At 37.1% G+C, this 27068-nt stretch overlaps 1 protein-coding gene across 1 annotated transcript; it reads right to left on the reverse strand.

Annotated features, from left to right (window-relative positions):
* Positions 1-2420: 2420 nt before the first annotated feature.
* LOC145126472 (uncharacterized) lies at positions 2421-5346 on the reverse strand. Its single transcript, XM_079061835.1, has 3 exons — positions 4489-5346; positions 3365-4360; positions 2421-3308 (listed from the first exon to the last, which is right to left on the reverse strand). Exons 1-3 carry the CDS (start codon positions 5344-5346, stop codon positions 2421-2423), a joined length of 2742 nt encoding a protein of 913 aa, XP_078917961.1.
* Between the last annotated feature and the right edge of the window lie 21722 nt (positions 5347-27068).

The following is a 27068-nucleotide window of genomic DNA, read 5'->3' on the forward strand; positions in this document are numbered from 1 at the left end:
TATTGAATGGAGTCACATCACCAAAATCTAAAATGAAACAAGCAAATAGAGATGATAATGCCGGTTCCAAAAAAAAGAAAAAATAGAAATGATAATGTTAAGTTGAGGTGTGAGGAGATTTAATTCAATCTTAAAAATGGATGCCAATATGAATTTTAGAAAGAAATTTGTCAATTTTCTCCCGGTTCCAAACTATCGAAATGACTAACACATGCATTAAGAAGAACAACGAAAGGTTGTCTAGTACAACGTGGAAGAAAAGGCGTCCAATCAGTCATAAATATGACGGTTGATACACTAGAAAAAAAAAACAGAGGCCAACATCTATTTTCAACGGACTACTATTTACATTTATTTTAAATTTTAATACAATATATTTTTCATAAAAATGGTATTTTTCAAAATTTTCAAGGAAAGTTTTGAAATTAATACTTTAAATACCAATACTCAATTTTTGTAAACAATATTTTTTTATAAGCCTTATACTATTTATAAAGATATCTCTTTTTAAAAACAAAGTTAGCTGTCTTAACAACGTTTTATAACATTTTCTTTTTCCAGATTTCATAACAAAGTGTAGTCTGATTCTTTGAAATGCTTCCCGAGACGGTCTCCTATCACGACATATCTCCAATTTGATATTGAAAATTGAAAATTGAAAAACCATTTGATGACTCTGTACTCTTTGCCTTGTATAATCCATACGACACACTCCATACTTGGATCACACAAACATACGGTTGATAAATGGTTGACTAAAAATACATCATATTTTATCATTTGTCACGGTTGCAATTTGGTACACTACCCAATAAGCTTGTCACTTGAAATTGGAACAATAAGAACGATCTATTATCCATTGTAAAATTGATGGACAAATTTATCGACCCTTCACTATATGAACCATTGCTAAAAATTTCACATTAATTAAAATGATTAGTAATTTAAAAGGAAGGGTAGCCCGAACCCTCGAGACGGCTCATGTTAAACCCGCTTCAAGACTTGGTAAATCATAGAGTATTAATAATATTTTGAGTGTGATAGGTTTTAAACTGTAAACCTCATTTGTTGAATTTACACATCAACCATTAGAGTTTTATGTTTGTTATCATTAAACCAAACAAATTGACCTTAATTGCACGTGACATGCACAAAATACACCAACAATCTTTCCCCTTTTATGATGACAAACATTGTGAAGCACCTAGATTGAGTATTAAAGTAAAATATAATCCTAGAAATTAAAAAAAAATAAATCGTTTCCCCCCTTTAGGGATTTCAAAGATTATAATCACTTAAAAGCATACAAATTTGATCAAATTCATCACACTTTCAAGTATACGCATAAATATACCCATTTTCATGAAGTAAAACATTCCAGTTGAAATAAAAATAATAATACCATTTGCAAAATCAATCAATTATGTACCAACATATCTCAAGCATCAATCATGCAAGCACACACCACAATGGTATCTAATATAAATCATGCAACCAAGCAAACATGCAAGCATTCGCAAGCAAAAAACAATTCTCATGCAAAATACCAATTATGAAAATATACCAAATTTTGGAATAGAGTTAGCAAATAATCAATAAAGTTCACTAACAAAAAAAATTTAATTGTCACACATCGACAATAATCACATAATTTCAAGTTAGTAAATAGTTCCTAATTTACAGATACAATTTAAAAATAATTTGTAAACATAAATATCACATATTTTAGTAAATAGTTCCAAATTTACAAATACAGTTTAAAAATAAATTGTAAAGATAAATATCACATTTGTTTGCAAATAACCAAATAATATCATAGTCAAATAATTCTTAGCAAAGCACACCAACAATTATACGAAATTGTAAGACAACAAATTTAAGCAAGTAATACAAAACATTGCAAACTATGACAAACAAGCAAATAAAAAATATTATCCATTATGACAAACACATTAATTTCAAATTAAGTACATTGTAATTAAGAATACTCAAAAGTTAGACATTTAATTTTATGCAAGAAATCCTACAACAATGTCAAATTTCAAGTAGCACAAATGTCACAAAATCACATTTGTTATAAACAAGAAATCTTGTTAAAAATCATATATAATGTAAACAAGCAAATCACATTAAATTGTAAGCGTAAAAGAGTTGAAGTCAATATTATAACTTTAAATCAACTTAATTAATCATCCACATACATGTCAAAATTGAAATATTTTTTTTGGAACGGCAAAAATTTATTAGAAAATAAAAACTAGCAAGGAGCTAAAAAGTGATTACATCAAAGAAGTAGCAAGAGAGGGGTTATGAAGCCACTGAGTCCAATTTAACTGTACCCTACTACATCTATTGGAAATCCAAAAGAAGGATTTCTCAACAACATCGTAAAAAATACCCGACTTTTTGGGTAAAACCGTTCAAAAAACAGACATATTACGAAAGTTCCATAAGCACCGGAACGAAGTAATAATGATCGCATCAAACGCCTTTCTTTGACCTCTACGCAAATTTACACCATCTGACCAATTGATTAGGGATTGCACCGAAATCTGAGAAGGAAAAGAAACCCTCCACCATATAGCAACCCTACCCCAAATATCCCGTAGGTCACGACAACCAGCAAAAATGTGGTCTATAGTCTCGGCTGCAACCATGCAAATTGGGCACATGATAGATGGGACCATAACACCTCTAATCGATAATCTCTCCCTCGTAGGAATACTAGAAAGCTGAATTCTCCAAACTAGAATATTAAGCTTAATAGGAACCCAATTATTCCACCGAGTACCCCTGTCCCCTGAAGGCACCAAACCACTATCCAACGCATACCTTACAGAAGAAACAGAAAAAGAATCAGAACTATCAAGAGACCAACCCAATCTATCCGGGACCTGTTGGAGCTGAACCCCCTGCACCACTTCCAAGAAAGAAATCCATTGAGTTATCCCACCTCTAGGCATACGTCTAAGATTATCCATATTCCATCCAATTAAGTAACGATCCCTGACATTAGCTGAGCGGTTTATATCCAAAGCAAACATACGATGAAAAGAAATCGAAAGAGGATTATTGCGTTGCCACTTATCATGCCAAAAGGAAGTACACGCCCCATCACCAATTCTAATAGGAGATAGGTTATGGAAGTCAAAGCCCCCATCCTTAAGATTATTTACAATCCTCGTAATACCATTCCAAGGACCCATCAACTGTCTCCTTGGAATCAAAGAACCATTATTATCCCCCAAATCATAGATGCTTTTGACCACCCTCACCCATAATAAATTAGGATTATGAAAAAACCTCCACTTCCAACGTAATAATAAAGCCCTGTTAAAGGCAAAAAAACTGCCGATTCCCAAACCTCCAACCTCTTTAGGGCCATGATTTTATCCCACCTAACCCAATGCATACGACGATCATCCAAATCAGCACCCCAAAAAAACACTGATCTCAATCTCTCCAAATCCTTTATCACTGTACGAGGCACCAGATAAATAAACATCAAATAACTTGCAACCGACCCCAAAACTGCTTTAACTAGAGTCATCCGCCCCCCAAAAGAAAGACATTTGGCTTTCCACCCCGCCAATCTTTTCCGGAAAGAACCAACAATAGGACCCCAGAAATCAATTCTAGCCATATTCTGTCCAACCGAAACCCCCAGGTGAGAAAACGGAAAGCACCCCGACGAACACCCCATACGATTAGCCATAGAAGAAACTTGATCAACCGTGACCCCCACTCCATACAACTTGCTTTTGAGAAGATTCATTTTCAGACCCGAGGCTAGAAAGAAACATCTAAGAATACGAACAATGTGGAGAGCATTATCCTGATTCCAGTCAGCCAAGAGAACAACATCATCAACATAAAGAAGATGGGAAATGGTGATTCCTCCAATCTTGATACCCCTATAGACATTAGCTAACTGGGCCCTAGTAAGGGCCACATGCAAACCCTCCATAGCCAACACGAAAAGAAAAGGAGATAGGGGATCCCCCTGTCTCAAACCTCTGAACATATGAAATTCCCGGGATGAAGAACAATTCTCCAGGACTGAGACAGTAACAGAAGACAACATCTCCAAAATCCAATTACACCACAAAGAACTAAACCCCATAATTTGCATGATTTTAATCAAGTATTCACATGATAAAGAATCATATGCCTTTTCAAAATCCACTTTAAAAACCAAAAGAGGATTTTTAGAGGCTTTACTCCAAGCTACAATTTCGTTGAGAAGAAACGGACCATCCAGAATCTGTCTGCCTTTTATAAACGCCAATTGATCCACACTAACCAGACTATCAATAACCTCAACCAACCTATTAGCAAGAATTTTACTAATAATCTTGTACTGACACCCAATCAAGTAATAGGTCTATAATCTTTTACAACCTTCGGGTCTCTAATTTTAGGAATCATAGTGAAAAAGGAAGCATTACATCCCTTAGGAATCGACGAATGCGTATGAAAATGAGAGACCATGTCAAAAATGTCATCCTGAACCATATCCCAATACCTTTTTATAAAACCAAAAGTGAAACCATCAGGGCCTGGAGCTTTGGAAGAGCCAGAGTCCCACACTGCCTTTTTTATTTCCTCCCGAGTGAACAAAGCATGAAGAAACTGAATCTGATCAGACGATAAATGTGAAAAGTGGGAATCCCGAGTTCGGGGTCGAGTACCGGCCTGTCTAGAGAAAATAGTCTGAAAATGGCCACAAAATTCCTCCTTAACCGTATTAAGAGTGTTCAAAAGAGTCTGAGTTCGGGGTCGAGTACCCTTGCACTCCTCGGGACATCCGCAGATCTCGAATACCGACTCCACTTTTTCTATCCACCTTTTCAGAGTTATCACGCCTCCTGTCCCGTTGAAGGTTCGAGGCTTGGCGTTCGTAAAGTCTTTGTAGGTACAAGTTCTTGTGGGTCCTTGGTTCATTCCTTGGTTTGAACTTCCGGCCCCTTGCCCATTACCTCCACCGTTGTTTCCGTGGTGAATTTGAGCCAGTGCTGTTGTAACTGCAGCTGAAACTGTTGCTGATAGTTGTTGCCTAAGAGTGGCAACCTCCTCCTCTAAGGAGCAAGTCCAATCATTGGGTTCCCTCGGTGGCATGGGGTGGTCCTGCATCACCTCTGAGGTAGGAGGCTCGCTGGGGACTTCATTAGTGTCCCCGTCTTCCTCCATGACCACGTCAGGTTCTCCGAACTCGTAGTCTGTCTCCATGTATTCCTCAGGCCCAATACCGGGAGCTGCCTCCCGACCCATCACAGGGTCTCCCTCGATCGATCCGTTGGCCACTAGGGCCTGGTAGTAAAGGATGCCTTGATGTACCTCGTCCATGGCGACTGCGTGAGAAACTGGAGGGGGGGGGGGGGTGAGAAGTGTGTATGGAGAGTGTGTAGATAACATTTCAAATACTCCTATAGTATTTTTAATTGCTTAGGTTTGAGTTCCTTAGAGCTTTTTGGATACGAGGTAAGTTTCTAGATTCATTTCCCAACATGATCACTCCCAAACACATGTTGGCCATATTGTGAATAAATATAGTTGATCAGGCTATATTTACCCCCAATACGACTACATAACTGTCCGGGTTTAACCACGGTGTTCAATTTCCTCCAGAGACTTTTAGGGTTATGATATTAATGCGCATCTAGGTATGACTTTATTCAGAGTGTTTTAGTCCCATTGTATTTATAGTTTCATATCTTGTATGATTAGATATGCCAGTTCACTATAAACAATGCTCTGATACCAATCTGTCACACCCCCGAACCAGCCGGCGGAAACGTCCGGGGGATCGTGCGTGACTTCATCTTTGTAGTATCATCACAGAGTATATAATTGAACATAACATCATCATTTCCACACATAGAATATAACAACATACATAGTTTACATCAAGTATTGTATTTCGATATTACATGCCCAAAATAGTTAAAATATGATGCAACAAAATATGACAAAATATCCTGGATTTCGTTCTGCCCAACCTGTTCAACGGTTTCCTGAGAATACAAGTTAATTTAAAAAGGTCAACATAAAAATGTTGGTGAGTTCATAAGCATGTTTGAGAAAATGATTTGTATAACTTTGTAATCACAAGAAAATCCTATATTTTCTTAAAATAGTTTAGTATGTTTCTGTCCGATCTTGTATTAATGCATTTGTGTTATTGTAAACTAGAATGCCAAAGAGAATGAAGAGAATGTAAAGAGAATGCCCCAGACAACCCGATGTTGTCTGTAAAAGAGAATGCTGGTAAAACAACCCCCGAGGTTGCGTACCGGCGCGAGTAAGTTACTGAGTAATCCAAAGAGAAATAAGAATGGTTTTCCCGTAACTTTATAATGTTAATTCCTCTAAGTGAGTCGTTATAACCATACTAGATAATGACAATTTTGCCTGTCTTGGCGATTATGGACACCGACGCAAATAGAATAAGGTTTTCGTCACCCTAGACTGGTTTAGTCTAACTGTAGCGAACAACTCAGGTGTGGGGTGCCCGTATAGATCTATACACAAATCCCCGCTTTCCCTCCAAGAGACTCTGGTTATAACTACAGGCTACGGTCGTACACTCAATAGGTGTCAACCGACACGTCTCACTAGATCCTTAATCGAAATTTACGCGAAGAGAAACATATAAAGCACACTCCAGGCCCAATGAATCATGTAAGTGAACAACTAAGGCTCACTAAACATGTAAGTCATTTCAAGGCTCGAATGGAATGAGATTATATAATATGGGCCCGAAATATTTGTAAAAGGACAACTAAGACCCATTTCACATGTGTGTTATTTACAGGCCTAAATAGCACGCAATGAGTATCCAAGGTCCGTCGAGCATGTTAGTGGGTCAATAAGGCCCAATAAACATATAAAGAGTATTCAGGACCTATCAAACATATAAATGGGTCATTAAGGCCCAATAACATGAGACTGGCAAAATTAACCCGTTTGTTAGTTTATTGTTTGTTTTAGTTCAATTATTTACCAAAATGACATAAAAGGCCCACCTTTTTGTAAAAATGACATTCTTGGCCCATTAAACCAAAAATTTATAATTAAGGCCCATTTTTGGTAAAAATAACATTTTTGGGCACCTTTTTAGAACAAAACTTGCATTTAAGGCTAGTTTTTGTAAAAATAACATATTTAACTCACTTTTTTCAAAAATATCATTTTTGGCTTGACTTTTATAAAAATGTGCATTTTCGGCCCATTATAGATAATTTCATCTTTTTGGCCCAAATTTTAATAATTTCACATCTTTAAACCCTTTTATCAAAAATTTACATTTTTGGCAAAATGATATTTAAGCCCACAAAAGTTCAAAAGTTACAAATTTTGGTCCAAAGCCGTGAGAAGCCCAAATAAGGCCCATTTATGAAAATGTTTACATTTTTAGTCCTTGTAAGTTCTCAAATGTCGAAATTAACCATGATTAGCAAAAATCCTTTTTGAACCCCTAGTAACCGTGAGTTACATAAAGTATACCCGTTTTTGGTCATTTTGTCACTTTTGGACCTCTTATGCGATTTTGCTTAGTTTCAAGTAACTTGTATGTATTTTAACACCACTTCTTTGTAAGATAAGTGGTAATGAGTGTTATGTTTCAACTAATTGCATCATCTTTTAGTAGATCTTTTAAGTTCATGGAGTTTAAACACATAATCACATATATAACATGAAAAACACACAAAATCATGCATACACACATAGATCTACACAAAACAACTTGTATTCTCCCCCAAAACAAAGTAAAAATCGAAAATAGGGGGTATGAACTCACTTTGGGTTGTTGTTCTCGGTTTGATGAAGAGTTTGAAGAAGATTTCGGCCCTAGATGTTGCCTTGAGGAGATTTTCGAGATCAATGAAGTTCTAAGAGCATGGGTCAAGAAAACATGTGCTTATGAGGATGGATCTATCATAAAATGAAATAAACCACTTTGAGTTTACATGATCTTACCTAGTATGAAGTTTGAAGAGATTTTCCTTGAGATACACACAACTACACACAAATTTTAGGAAGGATAGAAGAGGTTTCTTTGAGTGTTCTTAGAGAGGATTGCTTGAGTGAGTTTGAGAGTAAAATGAAGGTGGTGGTGGTTTTTGGCTCTATGGCCGTGAATAAGAAGAGAGAAAGAGAGGAGAGAGGTTGAGATGTGATGGTTGCATTGAGACATGAGATTAGTATGGAGGTTTGTTGGATAATGGCTTGGTAATCCATCTTGTAAACATGAGGTGGCACTCTTAATATCCTTTGCTAATTTGTTTTTTTTTAAAGTGGGCCGTGAATGGGAAATGATGGGTTCACGCCCCAAATGAGTTCACGACCCAATTGAGATGAGGAGATGGGTTCACGACCCATCAAGGTTAAATAGAATGGTTCACCGTCCATTATGGCCCATGACAAATAAGTGAGTGATTTTAGGCCCTACTTGGCCCAATTGCTATGGTTTGACGAATGTGGGCCCAACTAGAGCACAAATGGATTTCATTGGTCCAAAATCATCAAATAGAAGGTTTACTGGTCCATTAGGCCCAATAAGAGGATCCTAGTCCATATTAAATTTGAACCGGAATATTTAGGGTTTTCAACCCATAGTTAAGTTTTACGAGATGCATTGTATTAGATTTTTGAACTTCACTCATGAGTTTTGATTCAAATGGATGATTTTGATTGAGCATAGAGTATGATATCCACTTCAATTACAAGTCTTACAATAGTTGATGTTTACATGAGGACAAAATTTCCTAGTTAAAAAAACTCCTAGTTGTGACATCGTCCCCCCGTTAGAGGGAATTTCGTCCCGAAATTCTTTTGAAAGGTAGGATCATGAACGAGAGAATAAGTGAGGGTACTTCTGCTTCATCTGGTCCTCACGTTCCCATGTGAATTCCGGTCCACGCTTAGCGTTCCATTGGACCTTCACAATCGGAATGCGACTCTGTTTCGTACGCTTCACTTCCCTATCCATTATCTCGACCGGTTCTTCGACAAACAGGAGATTCTCGTTTATTTCGATCTCGTCTAAGGGAATGACAAGGGTTTCATATGATAAGCACTTTTTCAAGTTCGAAACGTGGAACACGGGGTGTACGTTGCTGAGCTCCACAGGTAGCTGCAGCTTATAAGCCACCAGACCAATTCGGGCAAGAATCTCGAACGGACCTTTATATCGCGGATTTAGTTTTCCTCGTTTCCCAAAACGGATCATCCCTTTCCAGGGAGAGACCTTTAATATTACCTGATCTCCGACTTGGAATTCCAGAGGTTTTCGTTGTTTGTCAGCGTAACTCTTTTGTCGGTCACGCGATGCTTGGAGTCGGGCTTTGATTTGGATTTTCTTCTATGTAGTTTCTCAAATGATTTCTGGTCATGTAAGAGAGCTACTCGGTGATTGCCCTTTTTCCAGCTGGGTGTCACCCACCTTAGCCCAGCAGAGAGGCGATCTGCATTTGCGACCATATAAGGCCTCAAAAGGAGCAACCCTTATACTCGTGTGATAGCTGTTGTTGTACGAGAATTCAATCAAGGGCAAGTGGGTATCCCATGACTTGCCGAAATCGATAACACAGGCTCGGAGTATGTCTTCGAGTGTTTGGATGGTTCGTTCGCTATGGCCATCGGTTTGAGGGTGATATGCAGTGCTCATGTCTAGTTGTGTTCCCATAGCCTTCTGGAGTGACTGCCAAAACTGTGAGGTAAATCTACTATCACGATCCGAGATAATAGATACTAGTACCCCATGACGTCTCACGATCTCTTTTATATAGATTCGTGTTAATCTTTCCATCTTGTATGATTCTTTTATTGGCAGGAAATGGGCGGATTTGGTCAATCTATCGACAATTACCCAGATAACATCCAATCCGTCTGCTGTCTTAGGTAATTTGGTTACTAATACTCCACTTTCACCTTGGAACAAGTGAGACACTTGCCCACGTAAGTGGCGATCTATGCCTTCATATTTGGCCACCAATAATGTTGCTTAATGTCCAGGTACATCTTGTCCGAACCTGGATGGATGGAATATCACGTTTTATGAGCTTCGTTCATGACTATCTCTCTGAATCCCCCAAGTTTAGGGACCCAGATTCTATTCATGAAGTAGTAAGTTCCATCCTCCCTGGCTTCAAAGTTTTTATCCATCCCACGTAGTGTTTCATTCGTGATGTTCTCCGGCTTCAATGCATCTGATTGGGCTCCCTTGATCTGTGAGGTTAGGTGGGAGTGGATGGTTATTGATAAGGTTTTCACTCGGCGACCTGAGTATTCTTTCCTGCTCAGGGCATCGGCTACCACATTAGCCTTGCCTGGGTGGTACTTGATCTCGCATTCATAATCATTTAGCAGCTCAACCCACCTTCGCTGCCTCATGTTCAACTCTTTTTGGTTTAGAATGTGCTGGAGGCTTTTGTGATCGGTGAAGATGGTGCACTTTGTACCGTAGAGGTAGTGCCTCCAAATCTTTAGGGCAAAGACCACTACTCCCAGCTCGAGATCATGGGTGGTGTAATTTACTTCACGCGTCTTCAATTGTCTGGATGCATAAGCTATCACCTTTCCACGCTGCATGAGGACACAACCTAATCCTTGGTTCGAAGCATCGCAGTAGACTACGAAGTCTTTAGTTCCCTCTGGTAAGGATAGCATTGGTGCACTATAGAGGGCTCGCTTCAAGGTTTGGAAGGAAGCTTCTTGCTTTTCCATCCAGTTAAAAGACATACCTTTTTGTGTCAAGGTGGTGAGGGGTTTGGCTATCTTGGAAAAATTCTGGATAAACCTTCGGTAGTAGCCTGCGAGACCCAAGAATTGTCGGATTTCAGTGGGTGTCTTCGGGATCGCCCAGCCTTCAATGGCCTTGATCTTGGAAGGATCTACGTGAATCCCTTCCTCACTGACTACGTGACCCAAAAAGTTCACACTGTGGATCCAGAACTCGCATTTGGAGAGCTTCGCATATAATCTTTCAGCTCTTAGGGTTTCCAAGATTTGACGGAGATGTTGACCATGCTCCTCCTTGCTTCGGGAGTATATGAGAAAGTCATCGATGAGGACGATCACAAAATTACCAAGGAATGGGCGGCAGACTTGATTCATGAGGTCCATAAATGCTGCGGGGGCATTTGTTAGACCGAAGGGCATCACAACAAATTCGTAATGACCGTATCGAGTTCGAAAGACAGTTTTTGGGATGTCCTCTTCTCGGACTCGAAGTTGATGATAACCGGATCTTAGATCTATTTTGGAGAAGTAACTAGCTCCTTGAAGCTGGTCATATAGATCGTCAATCCGAGGGAGTGGATATCGATTTTTGACAGTGAGTTTATTCAATTTCCTATAATCGATGCACGTTCTGAAGGATCCGTCCTTTTTCTTGACAAATAAGACCGGAGCTCCCCAGGGTGAGAAGCTTGGTCTGATGAATCCTTTGCTTAGTAATTCGCTTAGTTGACTGGATAGCTCCTGTATTTCGGCGGGAGCTAACCTGTAGGGTGATTTGGCAATTGATTTGGCTCCTGGTATTAGGTCGATTCGGAATTCAACCTGCCTTTCTGGGGGTATTCTCGGAAGGTCTTCTGGAAATACATCCGGGAAGTCACATGCTACTGGAATGTCTTTATTGTTTACTTCTTCTTTGGTTTTATCCACAAGATGAGCGAGGAAAGCATAGGTTTTCTTGTGCAGGCACTTTTGTGCCTTGATGCACGAGATAAGACGAAGATTGGCGCCGAGTTTATCACCATAGATTATTAGGGTTTCGTTATTGGGGAGGTGAAGGCGAACGACCTTCTCGCGACACATAATATCAGCATGGTGGGGGCTTAACCAATCCATGCCGATTATCACATCAAAACTCCTAATATTTACTGGCATCAAATCTATTTGAAATGAATGGTTGTTTAGTGTTAATGTGCACCCTACGTAAACATCTTTCGTTGTTTCGGTTTTCCCATTAGCCATCTCCACCGTGAAGGCTTCGTTGAGCTTCTGGGGTTGTTGGTTTAGTAAGTATTTGAATTTGATACTAACGAAGCGTCGCTCGGCTCCGCTATCGAATAAAATGCATGCGTAAATGTTGTTAAGTGGGAACGTACTAGTCACAAGCGTCGGGTCCTGAACTGCTTCACCTTGACCCATAGTCAATACCCATCCTGACACTCCTGCCCCCTGGTTATTGGCTTTGGGGCAATTTCTTCTGAAATGACCCGTTTCTCCACACCCATAACATGTGAGACTAGCAGCATCGTTACTGTTGTTGTGGTTGTTGTTGTTGTTGCTGTTGTTGTGGTTCAATTGTTGGTTCTGTTGAGGCTAGGATGTGCAGAATCGTGCGGTATGACCCTATTTTTTGCAACTCGTGCATTGCATCTCCCTGCATTCCCCATGGTGGTGAAAGCCACATTTGTTACACTTGGGTAGGGTTCCTGAGTATTGTCTGGGAGCAGTTGGTGTAGATGAGACTGGAGCATGTGGTGTTGAGGTGATCTGAGCAATAGCATCGTGGACCGCTACTGTTTGTTGCTTCTTTGATGACTCTGGGTTTTTTCACCCTTTTCGCTTGTTATTCTTGCCTTTCTTGTTATCACCTTCCTTTTTAACTCCAACTTCCCCTGATTTGGCACCCTTCTTGTTTCCATGGTCGTATAACTTCTTGGCTAGCCTTTTAGCACTGTCATACGTTCCAGGGTTTGCTGCGATTACATTTCCTTGAATCGGAGAGGTCAATCCCCAGATGAATCTTTCAATCTTCTTCCCTTCAGATGTGATCATCCCTGGACACAAGAGTGACAACTCACTAAACCTCGAGATGTATGCATCAATGTTAGAGTTTTGGACTGTGAGATTCCACAGTTCCTGCTCCATCTTCTGGATTTCTCCCCTTAGACAGTATTCGGCCAACAACATTTCCTTAAGCTCCTCCCATGGCATAGAGTTCGCCACCGGGAGTGTCATGGCCTCTACGTGACCATTCCACCAAGAAAGAGCTTGATGGACGAACGTACAAGCTGCAAACTTTACCATGCACTCCTCGGGACATCCGCAGATCTCGAATACCGACTCCACTTTTTCTATCCACCTTTTCAGAGTTATCACGCCTCATGTCCCGTTGAAGGTTCGAGGCTTGGCGTTCGTGAAGTCCTTGTAGCTACATGTTCTTGTGGGTCCTTGGTTCATTCCCCGGTTTGAACTTCCGGCCCCTTGCCCATTACCTCCACCGTTGTTTCTATGGTGAATATGAGCCAGTGCTGCTGTAACTGCAGTTGAAACTGATGCTAATAGTTGTTGCCTAAGAGTGGCAACCTCCTCCTCTAAGGAGCGAGTCCTATCAATAGGGTCCCTCGGTGGTTTGGGGTGGTCCTGCATCACCTATGAGGTAGGAGGCTCGCTGGAGACTTCATTAGTGTCCCTGTCTTCCTCCATGACCTCGTCAGGTTCTCCGAACTCGTAGTCTGTCTCCATGTATTCCTCAGGCCCAATACCGGGAGCTGCCTCCCGACCCATCACATGGTCTCCCTTGATCGATCCGTTGGCCACTAGGGCCTGGTAGTAAAGGATGCCTTGATGTACCTCGTCCATTGCGACTGCGTGAGAAACAGGGGGGGGGGGGTGAGAAGTGTGTAGATAACATTTCAAATACTCCTATAGTATTTTTAATTGTTTAGGTTTGAGTTCCTTAGAGCTTTTTGGATACGAGGTAAGTTTCTAGATTCATTTCCCAACATGATCACTCCCAAACACATGTTGGTCATATTGTGAATAAATATAGTTGATCAGGCTATATTTACCCCCAATACGACTACATAACTGTCCGGGTTTAACCACGGTGTTCAATTTCCTCCAGAGACTTTTAGGGTTATGATATTAATGCGCATCTAGGTATGACTTTATTCAGAGTGTTTTAGTCCCATTGTATTTATAGTTTCATATCTTGTATGATTAGATATGCCAGTTCACTATAAACAATGCTCTGATACCAATCTGTCACACCCCCGAACCAGCCGGTGGAAACGTCCGGGGGCTCGTGCGTGACTTCATCTTTGTAGTATCATCACAGAGTATATAATTGAACATAACATCATCATTTCCACACATAGAATATAACAACATACATAGTTTACATCAAGTATTGTATTTCGATATTACATGCCCAAAATAGTTAAAATATGATGCAACAAAATATGACAAAATATCCTGGATTTCGTTCTGCCCAACCTGTTCAACGGTTTCCTGAGAATACAAGTTAATTTAAAAAGGTCAACATAAAAATGTTGGTGAGTTCATAAGCATGTTTGAGAAAATGATTTGTATAACTTTGTAATCACAAGAAAATCCTATATTTTCTTAAAATAGTTTAGTATGTTTCTGTCCGATCTTGTATTAATGCATTTGTGTTATTGTAAACTAGAATGCCAAAGAGAATGAAGAGAATGTAAAGAGAATGCCCCAGACAACCCGATGTTGTCTGTAAAAGAGAATGCTGGTAAAACAACCCCCGAGGTTGCGTACCGGCGCGAGTAAGTTACCGAGTAATCCAAAGAGAAATAAGAATGGTTTTCCCGTAACTTTATAATGTTAATTCCTCTAAGTGAGTCGTTATAACCATACTAGATAATGACAATTTCGCCTGTCTTGGCGATTATGGACACCGACGGAAATAGAATAAGGTTTTCGTCACCCTAGACTGGTTTAGTCTAACTGTAGCGAACAACTCAGGTGTGGGGTGTCATCCCCGTATAGATCTATACACAAATCCCCGCTCTCCCTCCAAGAGACTCTGGTTATAACTACAGGCTACGGTCGTACACTCAATAGGTGTCAACCGACACGTCTCACTAGATCCTTAATCGAAATTTACGCGAAGAGAAACATATAAAGCACACTCCAGGCCCAATGAATCATGTAAGTGAACAACTAAGGCTCACTAAACATGTAAGTCATTTCAAGGCTCGAAAGGAATGAGATTATATAATATGGGCCCAAAATATATGTAAAAGGACAACTAAGACCCATTTCACATGTGTGTTATTTACAGGCCTAAATAGCACGCAATGAGTATCCAAGGTCCGTCGAGCATGTTAGTCGGTCAATAAGGCCCAATAAACATATAAAGAGTATTCAGGACCTATCAAGCATATAAATGGGTCACTAAGGCCCAATTACATGAGACTAGCAAAATTAACCCGTTTGTTAGTTTATTGTATGTTTTAGTTCAATTATTTACCAAAATGACATAAAAGGCCCACCTTTTTTGTAAAAATGACATTCTTGGCCCATTAAACCAAAAATTTTCAATTAAGGTCCATTTTTGGTAAAAATAAAATTTTTGGGCCCCTTTTTAGAACAAAACTTGCATTTAAGGCTAGTTTTTGTAAAAATAACATATTTAACTCACTTTTGTCAAAAATATCATTTTTGGCTTGATTTTTATAAAAATGTGCATTTTCGGCCCATTATAGATAATTTCATCTTTTTGGCCCAAATTTTAATAATTTCACATCTTTAAACCCTTTTATCAAAAATTTACATTTTTGGCACAACTTTGTTGAAAATGATATTTAAGCCCACAAAAGTCCAAAAGTTACAAATTTTGGCCCAAAGCCGTGAGAAGCCCAAATAAGGCCCATTTATGAAAATGTTTACATTTTTAGTCCTTGTAAGTTCTCAAATATCGAAATTAACCATGATTAGCAAAAATCCTTTAACCGTGAATTACATAAAGTATACCCATTTTTGGTCATTTTGTCACTTTTGGCCCTCTTATGCGATTCTGCTTAGTTTCAAGTAACTTGTATGTATTTTAACACCATTTCTTTGTAAGATAAGTTTTAATGAGTGTTATGTTTCAACTAATTGCATCATGTTTTAGTAGATCTTTTAAGTTCATGGAGTTTAAACACATAATCACTTTGAGTTTACATGATCTTACCTAGTATGAAGTTTGAGTTTACATGATCTTACCTAGTATGAAGTTTGAGTTTACATGTGCTTATGAGGATGGATCTATCATAAAATGAAATAAACCACTTTGAGTTTACATGACCTTACCTAGTATGAAGTTTGAAGAGATTTTCCTTGAGACGCACACAATTACACACGAATTTTAGGAAGGATAGAAGAGGTTTCTTTGAGTGTTCTTAGAGAGGATTGCTTGAGTGAGTTTGAGAGTAAAATGAAGGTGGTGGTGGTTTTTGGCTCTATGGCCGTGAATAAGAAGAGAGAAAGAGAGGAGAGAGGTTGAAAATATATACATATATATATATATATATATATATATATATATATATATATATATATACTAAAAATTACATAAAACAATACTTTGTTTTTCTAAGACAACTTTTGGAGACAAAACATGCATGTAAATTTTTTTCACTAAAAACTAACAATCATAAAGTTGTTATAGAAAATATATTTGGATTTTCTTACAAAAAATAACAATCACCTGTAGATATATTGTTCTTAAGCCATTAAGACATATAATAAAATATGTGTAAGGAGAAACAACATATGAGGCCTTCAATCTTACACAAAAATTGCAATATCAAAGAGAGGGGATCCCATATTACCTACGGTTTCTATGCAGAAAAAGAGGAGAACAAGTGAGTAAAAGAACTAGCTCATTTTTCTTTCTTACTCATCTTTTTATACCCCCATTCATGTACTAATAGACCATACCATTAATCAAATCAAAGCATGGAAAAAAGGACAAGTATGGGAGCTTAAGGTGATGACTACACTCAACTACATAACCCCATAAAGTAGGTATGGTTTTGACCTCCAAATCAAAACCCAAGAGTGTGATTTACTTCATACTTACATATATATATATATATATATATATATATATATATATATATATATATATATATATATATATATATATATAAGGCTAGCATTTATATATAAATGATTTCTAAGACATATAACATAGAACTGGTTATACACACACACATATATATATATATATATATATATATATATATATATATATATATATATATATATATTATAAAATCACTTTTTATATAAATAAACTCTAACTAGTTTAATGAGAGATAAATATAACTTATAAAAAATCATAATTTATGACATATGTTATAAGTTGTTATTTCTCCAATAAAGAATATTTCCATAAACAATAAATTCTCAATTAGTAAAATATTATTTTCGTAAAATAATAATTTTCAAATTAAATACAAATGCTGATATTTATTAATAATTTATATTAATAAATAACCAACTAGTAGTAACTTGCTATAAGGTGTGTCCTCATAGGATCATATGTAATTAACAATATCATGCTATATGACTCTTGGGCATAAATATCTTTCAGGAAATAAGTAAAAATGTTACATGTGCAAGCTGATCGTGAGTAGCATGACTGAGAGGTCGTGAGAGTGTTCAAGTGTATGTGTATAATCAATGGTGAGCATGTGTGAGATAATCTCATCTCCTCTATTTATACATTTGATATGCAACTAACTTCCATAAATATCCAGGATCTTCCCTATTCTTACTTGACCAACTATTTTTGGGAGACTCAACGTCTTTTTTTGTTGACCATGTGATTGGTTTACTTATTCCATGCATTGTGAGATAAGCCTTTAGTCATTCACAAGAAATATGATCGAAATCCCAAAATGTTGGTTTCTTCAAGATTTGGACGGTTCAAGATGTTATACATAATAAAAAAAAGGTTATGAAGATATCACCTATTATATATATATATATATATATATATATATATATATATATAATATAATATAATAGAAATCAAACCAAACCTTGTTATCGTGTGTTTGAGGAATTTATATAATTAATAATAATAACAGTTGTACAAAGATAATTCCTATAAAGATGGAGTTGATAATTACAGATACACCCAATTAACTAAACTACAAATATCTATTATCCCGCCCCCCTCAAGCGAACTGGCGGTGGACCAAGACGTAGCATTGCATGAAACTGTTCAAATTGAGGGCGTAGAATACTTTTAGTGAAAATGTCTGCCACCTGAAGCTTCGTTGAGACAAATTTGGTGTACAACTTCCCAAAAGCAACTAATTCGCGAAAGAACTGATAATCAAGATCAATATGTTTAGCTCGCTTGTGAGAGACCGTATTTTAAGTCATGAAGAGTGCATTTGTGTTTATCACAAGGGAGTGTTGGACGATCAGGCGGCAAAGAATGAAGTTCTCTTAGAAGATGCATAATCTATACAATTTCTACAACAGTTTTAGCCATTGCACGGTACTCCAATTCGCAACTAGATCTAGAAATAGTAGGTTGTTTCTTAGCATTCCAAGAGATAAGATTACCACCAAGAAAAATAGAGTAGCCATAAATAGAGCGTCTAGTCTCAATGCAACGAGCCCAATCAATGTCAAAGTAACCCAAAATGAAATTTGAGTGCGGTCGGAGAAAAATGAGCACAGAAGAGATCTCCCCCTTTATGTAACGTAAAATACGTTTAACAGATTGAAACTGCAAAACTATGGGTGCATGAAGATATTGACTGGCTTGGTTAACGGCATAGGAGAGGTCTGACATTATGATTGTTAGGTATTTGAGAGCCCCAACCAAGGAACAATAAAGAGTTACATCCAAGAAGGGAGAGCCATCAGATGTGAAAGATTCATGTGTTGCAAGAGGTGTAGGCATAGGTTTATAGTATAGTAAGTCAGCACGTGTATGAATGTCTTTGGCATACTTATATTGAATGAGAAAAAAGACCATCGTCAGTATAACTCACTTCTAAACCCATGAAAGAATTTAAATCTCCAAGGTATTTAATTGAAAACTCATTATTAAGACGAGTTGTGAAAGAGTTGAGAAAAGATTCATTATTTCTTGTGAGAAATAAGTCATAAACATATACAAGTAGATACATGATACACATATTATTAGTAAATACAAATAAAGAAGGATCTACTCGGCTGCAATGAAAACCATTTGAGAGCATAAAATTGTTGAGATGATGAAACCAAGCACGAGGAGCTTGCTTCAATCCATACAATGCCTTAGATAATTTGCATACATGATTAGGTAATTAAGGATTGACAAAATCGGGTGGTTGCTTCATATAAATTGTATCGTTTTAGTGACCATGTAAAAATGCATTTTTAATATCAAGTTGACGTAGACGCCATTTATGTAGAACAAGAAGTGAAAGAACAATATGTACGGTGGATGCTTTTACAAATGGACTGAAAGTGAGAGAGTAATCGAGGCCAGGGATTTCACTAAAGCCTTGAGCAACTAGCCGAGCTTTAAAATGTTCAACAAAACCATCAAAGTTATATTTTGTTTGAAAACCCATTTAGAACTGAAAACATTGGAGGAATATGGTCAAGGAACTAAATTCTATGTGTTATTTTTCCTTAAAGCATCCATTTCCTCATGCATGGCAGCCATCCATTGTGGATGTTTAGCAACTGATTTATAGCCTTTAGGTTGTGAAGAAGAAAAAAGGGTAATATGAAAACCGTGAACCACAAGAGATGCAAAATCCAGGAAATGGCATGTCCTGACAATACCAAATTTTGAGTGAGTTGTGATGGAATGAGAATTAGATGGTTCTAGATCAGGTTATATAGCTTGATTCTCAATAATTAATAGGACCAGGATTGACATTGGTTTCAATAGTAATAGGCAGTGAAGTGGTTTTAGGATATGCATCATCAGATCGACATAGGTCACAAGGTGGTAGCTCTGATGACGAGTCGGGCCGAGAAGGAGGATGGGAAGCGGAAAAAGCAGGTCCAGGTTCATCGGCAGCAGGCTCATTTGGAGAATGAGCAGGTCCATTGTCAAAAAAGTGTAGAGACCTAATCTTGAAAAATCTTGTGGGTTAGTCGAACCAGCAAAAGGTATAGAGGTTTCATCAAATCATGCATGTCGAGTAATATAAACACGAGAAGATGATGGATTAAGATATTTAAAACCTCTGTATTAGGAGTTATATCCAAGAAAAATGCAAGGAATACTTCTTGGGGAAAGCTTGTGTGCAAATTAAACTCTTAGATAAGGGTAAACTTGGCATCCAAAAGTGTGAAAATTCCCATAATTCGGTATACGAGAGTAAAGAAGCTGAAACAAGGATTTATCACCAAGAACTTTTCTAGGTAGTCGATTTATAATAAAGACAGTCGCAGTAAACACATCAACCCAAGAAGAGGCAGGAAGATGATCGTGAAATAGCATGGATAACCCAATTTCAACAATGTGTTGATGTTTGCCTTTTAGCACGTCCATTTTGTTAGGGCATGTAGGGACAAGATAGGTGATGAAAAGTACCACTGTCTTCAACAATCTTGTGAATGGTTTGATTAACAAATTTGTTCCTCCATCACTTTGAAATACCTTGATTTTTCTAGAAAATTGAGTCTAAACAAGGTTAATAGAAGCAGTTGGAATTGCATATAAACCAGACTTGGTTTTTAATGGGTAGAGCCATGTAAAGCAGGATTGATCATCAACAAAGATTACATAATATAAATATTCGTTTGACAGAACAGGTGCAGGAGCCCATAAGTCACACTGAATCAATTCTAAAGGATGTGAAGAACTTCTAGTATTTAATTCAAAAGATAGTCTTTGTGCATTTGAAAGTTGACAAGGTTTACACATTATAGGTTTTGGTAAAATAAAAGTAACACGCAAAACACCCAACTTATTCAAAAAAGAAAGAACATCAAAAGAAATGTGTCCTAATCGATTATGCCATACTTCAAAAGACACTTTCCACGGCAAACCAGAAACTGCAGACAAAGTTGTTGGACCGTCTCGAAGAACATAAAGCCCGTCTTCACATACGCCTTGAGCTATCACTTGTTTGCTTCCCCTAAACTGAATATAAAAAGTGGTTAATAAAAGAGAACATCAACGGGGTGATCCATAATGAGTTTACTAATGGAAAAAAGATTCTTGGTGATCTTTGGAATGACCAATACATCACGTAATTCGTGTTTATCGTTAGAGATAAGAGAACGACCCATATGAGAGATAGGAAGGGTTGCACCATTACCAAATGTGACTTTCATATTACCCAAATATGGAGTTTGTTGGGTTTTTATTCAAAATTTATTTAAAAAACATAAACAATGCAACATAAGACTTAAGATTTGAACAAAAAATAAAACTAGTTTTATTCCCACCAAAGGATCATTTTGCAAGACTTAGAAAGATTGAAATAGCTTTAGAAGGAAAGCATTACAACCTTTGAAGATTTTGGTCACTTTTGGCAATTAGGAAGTCGATGAAGATGGATTTAAGCTCCAAACAAGAACCTCTCTAGAAGTATCCACCAACAAGTTGTCAACTTGATAAGATGCCAGTCTTGGATATTCTTGTAATTATATAACACTCTTAAGCTTTAAGTCAAGACCCAAGTAACAACTTAAAGAGAGATGCAAGTATAAACGTCTTCTTACTTTGATCTTAACTCTTTAAGATACAAAACAAGAGAGAAGATGGAGAGAAGAAGGCTCAAATTTCGTGGTTTTGGCTAGCCAAACGAGAAGAATGAAAGCCTTCATAAATCCAAAACATTACCCATTAGGTCTTAACACATTTAAACATGTCATGCTTCTTTATTATATTTTTAATGTCATGCTTCTAAAGCATGTCTCCTAGATTAAAATAAGTTAAAGACCATGTCTCTATTCTCTACCCATGCTTAAACTTTTATAAAGAAAAAGACAAGATTTTATAAAAACAAAAACTTCAAGTCTTTATAAAATATAAACCCGTATCTTTTTAGCTAAAAGACAAGAGTCTTTCTAGTCCAAAAAGATATACATAACTTCATAAATCATACCTTATGATATATTATGATACTTAACATTGAAAATTCATATTTCCGTGAAAGAAACAATTTCCAATTATTTACAAGATTTATATTTATTTATCAAGAATCAATTTCCAATAAATAATATATTTACATCAAGTTGTTGTCAGTGTGACCCTTTAGGATCATATATTATCTATCAATATCATTCTATAATGACTCTTGGGTATAAAGATATTTCAATATCCCACTTGCACAAGACTCATCATAGATTGATATAGATAGTGGTGAACGTCTAGCAACATTTCACTGCCCCCAGTAATATATGACTTAGTGTCATTCTATCATCATCTAATTTCCAAAAGCTGAAAGCTTTAACTGATGTATAAGGTAAGTTTATCAGTTATCCCTTTGTTACAGACATCCTGTTGAACATGATCCTTGGATCGCAATCAATCTCATTTGTATTTCAACTTTGGGTAACGTATGTTAGATGTCTAACTCTCAACACATAAGAGGAAAAAAAATCTCATCTTGACTACTTAAGGCTCTTGCATAGTTTACACTATACCTGGAAACTTGCTTCTATAACTGCCCGGTTAAGGATCAACATTTGACCATATCAAAGTGTTGGGTTTTAGTATACTACAACATCCTATGGTGCACATACAACCCTAAATACCTTGGATCTATGTTTTCTCTATTATACATGCAAATATAAAGTTTCCAAGATATTACCCTATACTAGCATACAAATATCATATACTTGGGTAATAAAATAGATAGAATACATACCTTTTTTTGATGTAACTAATCTTCATGAAGCTTGAGTGCCTAGTGCCCCAAGTGTGACACCTCAAATCGTTCACACAACACCATGAACACTTGGAATAACCTTGAGAATAAGGATACTTTGGTTCTCTCTAGTGAAATCGGCCATGCCCTTTTGTGTACACACACTAGTGCCCATTTCACCAACCAAGGACATCTTTATATAGTGTGGAGATTAGGGTTAAACCCTAATACCCATGACCTTTCATTTCATATGATCCATGGGTTAAACACTCCATGAACTATCCATGAAAGCTTAGCCCAACCTAAATGAACTTGGCCCATCACACACATATATCTTAGAGTCCATATTTAATTAGTTCCTTTTGATCACTTAATTAATTATAAATTAATTCTTGATCAATACTAATTAAATAATATGATTATATATTAATATATTAGAACTTATAATATATTAATATAAATCACTAGTATCCTTTTTCCTCATCTTGTCTATCCAATTGTCCAGATGCCATGCAACCCAAATGGACCATGCCGGGTCGGGTCAAGTCTTACCATTTATAGTTATGGACTTAGACATTAATCCAACAGTCTCCCACTTGGATAAGTCTAAAACTATTATTGCGTATGACTTCAGGAACCGATCAGCACTCGTAGCTCTAAAAAGCTTCTGTCGAACTCTGACCTTGTCGATGAACTCTGACCTTTGTCAATGACTTGTCCATTAGATAAGGGATCATATATTCCTCCATTCTAGATATCATATGGACTGAGACATGGATTATCAATCATTCTCTCTGTCCATTTGTTGTTTCCCGATTTCCGATTCATGATGACTGACTGATTGAACAAATCAAATCAGTCCTGGCTTGGCCAAGCACTCACATGTATCATCTTTAAATCATCGAGGGGCCCATAGATATCGCTTTTATCCCGAAGGTAAAAGGAATGGATAAACTTCGACTCATATGGCTTGTTCTACTACTTGTTAAATCATACACAAAGGCACGTTTTATAACATCGAGTTACCGAATGCGTTTTCGTGCAATCAATGTACAACCAACTCATAGTAACAACTCATATCTCTAGGTTTTAAGAATATAAGATATTATCGTCTCATGATCACTCGTGATAAAATCTATGAAGTGATTCAAATGAGCGTGGGTTGAATCCAATACTCAGAACTTATGAGCACTCATGAGTGTTGTAGCACCGCTTTGTCCAACATCTTAGACCTCTACAAGCCAACCCATGACAGTCTTGATTCATATCTACTTCCAACATATGACTGACTGTGGATAGTTTGAATAACTTAGTCATTCAGGAAGAATGACCTAGTTTATTTTGGAAGTCAAAACATGCAAAATGAAACACAAGAATAAATGAATCAAATATGGTATCAAACCCTATGAATATAAATAGACCACTTTTATTTATCACCATACTGATTACTCATTATTTCTTAAAAACACTAGTTGTCCCATGCTCCAAGCATGTACACTATGTTTTTCTAAACAATAGCTTTGCCATACACCAAGTATGCACTCTATGTTTGTCTATGATCCTTACTTTGTGAAATAAACCAATTGAACATAATTTCAATGATTCTAATTTCACACTCCCAAATCCTTATCGAAAAATGTGAGAATTTCAAATTCCTATCATTTATCGAAATCTGTTTAGATTTTAAACTTATATGCACTGACCCTCCTGTAATGAATATGTACAAAGTCACAAAGACTTGTCAACAGTCATTATAAGGTATTCCAATGGAGATCAACTCCAAGGAAACTAAGTCTCATATTCAAAGTACATTGCTTTGGACATGCTTCTTGCATTAAGTTTTCTAATCTTACACAGATAACTTCCACCTATGGAGACAACTCCATATTCTCATTTTGACTATCACTTCTGAACAAGAGATGCCTCTTTTCAGAATATGTCAATACGGTCCTTCCAAAATTAGCATTATACTTCCAACTGTCCCTGAGCAACCAATCTTTGGTAAACCTCAGATTGTCCTCGACAATTGCTTAATCATTTTAGTCATATCCAATTCTAGACCTTTTCCCTTCTTAATGCCTCTGGGCATTTGGAAAAATTTAGAAATGACAAATATTATAGCACATGCAATCGATCCTGTACCCAAAGCAAATGGTACACGATCCATGATGTCTCACATAAAGACATGATTCTAGACGAGTCTTTTGCTACAATATTTTTATTTGCCATGTTTTCAAAATTTGACTATGAAGAGGGATGCCGTAATCATAATCGAATTTTGAGAACACAATATATAGAATTTCCTTAAGTTGAACCAATCCAACATGAAATTCATATATCTATTCTTGACTAAAGATGATTAAGGTCTCAATCTAAGCCTTTAGAACTGAAATGAAGTATATCCTCTCCCTTAATTATAGCAAAACAACTTTTTCAATCCCTGCAGCCTCACGAATTGAAACTTTTGTTTTCTATAATTAACATTGCTAACTTGCAACACTAACAATAATTATCATGCTCCCACTAACATGATGATTATTAGCATAACACTTATGCTCCCACTAGCTTTAACATGTACTCAGAAATCAGCTGGACTTCTAGAAATCAATACTTTATTGACTTTCTTACCAAAGTTCAGATTTCTGATACGAGATGCTTTGATAAAACTTTATCAAAATCATACACCTTTCCTTAGGTAGCATGCATGTGTGTCTAAACAATTTTAGAACTATGAAAAGGTATGCCGTAATCATAGTCTCAATTGTTTAGGCCTTTTGCCATCTGCTTCAAATCTACTTGGTGGAAGTGTTTCCTCACCATCATTTTCATGAATCGGAGAGAAACCTTATGACCCTTAGATTTTATGGTGCATGTGTTCTTATCCATGTGAATCGTGAAAACCATAGTCACAAGACAAGGATAATGACAAATCCAAACTCATATGGACTGAACTTATGCAATCTTAACTTCTTGCCACCTGGCAGTACAGGGCCTGTCATTGCTTCCAAGTTGTTGATGGGTTTTGAGCATTCTAACACTTCCTAAGTGTACATGCAACCCTAATAACCTTGGATCTATGTTTGTCTAATTATCATGCAAAGTTGAATTCCAAGGTTATATTCCTATCTAGCATACATGGGGAACAAATTTTAACTTGCATGAAAGATAGAATAACTTACCTTGTTGTTGCTTATGATCCTTGAAACCTTGTGAGCCTAGCACCCCAAGTGTGATGCCTCAAATGCTTCACACAACACCAAATGCTTTTGGAATGACTTTAGAGAGAATACACACTTCTAAAATCGGCCTAGCCCTCTTGTTTCTTATGTGTAGCCGATTTTGGTGGAGAATGGGTTTCTTATATAGTGTTGACACATCTAGGGTTACACCATGTAAACCCTAATGTGTCATGACTCTTCATTTCCATGACCCATGGGTTTGTAACTCCCATGGAGCATCCATGGAGCATCCTATGGGTGGAACCCAACTTGATAATCCATGGAGCCTCTTAGCCCACTATATAAGATATGGAAGATTTACATAATCTACCCATATATTTAATTAGTTATCTTTTGATCACTTAATTAATTCTAAATTAATTCTTGATCAAACTAATTAAATAATATTATTAATATATTAGAACTTATAATATATTAATAAACCATAAGTGTTATTTCTCTCATTTTAGTTTATCCAATTGTATGGTGCCATGCAACCCAAATGGACCATGCCGGGTCGGGTCAAGTACATACCAGAAATAGTTATGGACTTAGACACCTTATCCAACAGTCTCCCACTTGGATAAGTCTAATAACTATAACTGCAATACTTCAGGAACCGATCGGCAATCGTAGCTCTTTCAAGGTCTCTCGGAACTGAGAAGATGATGATACGCCATTTAAGATAAGTGATCATATAATCCTCTGTTCTAGATATCAGCCGGACAAATACATGGAGCAATGTCTTACTTATTGTCCAGCAGTTTGTTTCCCGATTTCCGATTTGTTTGTCAAAGAACTTAATTGAACACATCAACTTAGTTCTGACCGGGCCCGATACATAGGTCAAAACAAAATCATCGAGGGGCCCAGATATCAGCTTCTAATCCAAGAAGGAACAGATAAACTTCGACTCATATGTTTGTTCTACTACTCATTGAATTATACACAAGAGCACGTTTTATAACATCGAGTTACCAATGCGTTTTCGTACAATCAATGCATAACCAACTCATAAGTAACAAATCATATATCTAGGTTTGAAGACTTATATGATATACCGTCTCACGATCACTCGAGATAAATTCCATGAAGTGATTCCAGTGAGCGTGGGTTGAGTCCAATGCTCAGAACTTATGAGCACTCATGAGTGTTGTAGCCATGTCCAACAACTTAGACCTCTGCAACCAATCATGACAGTCTTGATTCATACCTACTTCCGACATATGACCGACTGTGGAGG

This window comes from Lactuca virosa, chromosome 7, assembly GCF_052849685.1.
Source record: "Lactuca virosa cultivar CGN04683 chromosome 7, Lactuca_virosa_CGN04683_v6, whole genome shotgun sequence".
NCBI lineage: Eukaryota > Viridiplantae > Streptophyta > Magnoliopsida > Asterales > Asteraceae > Lactuca > Lactuca virosa.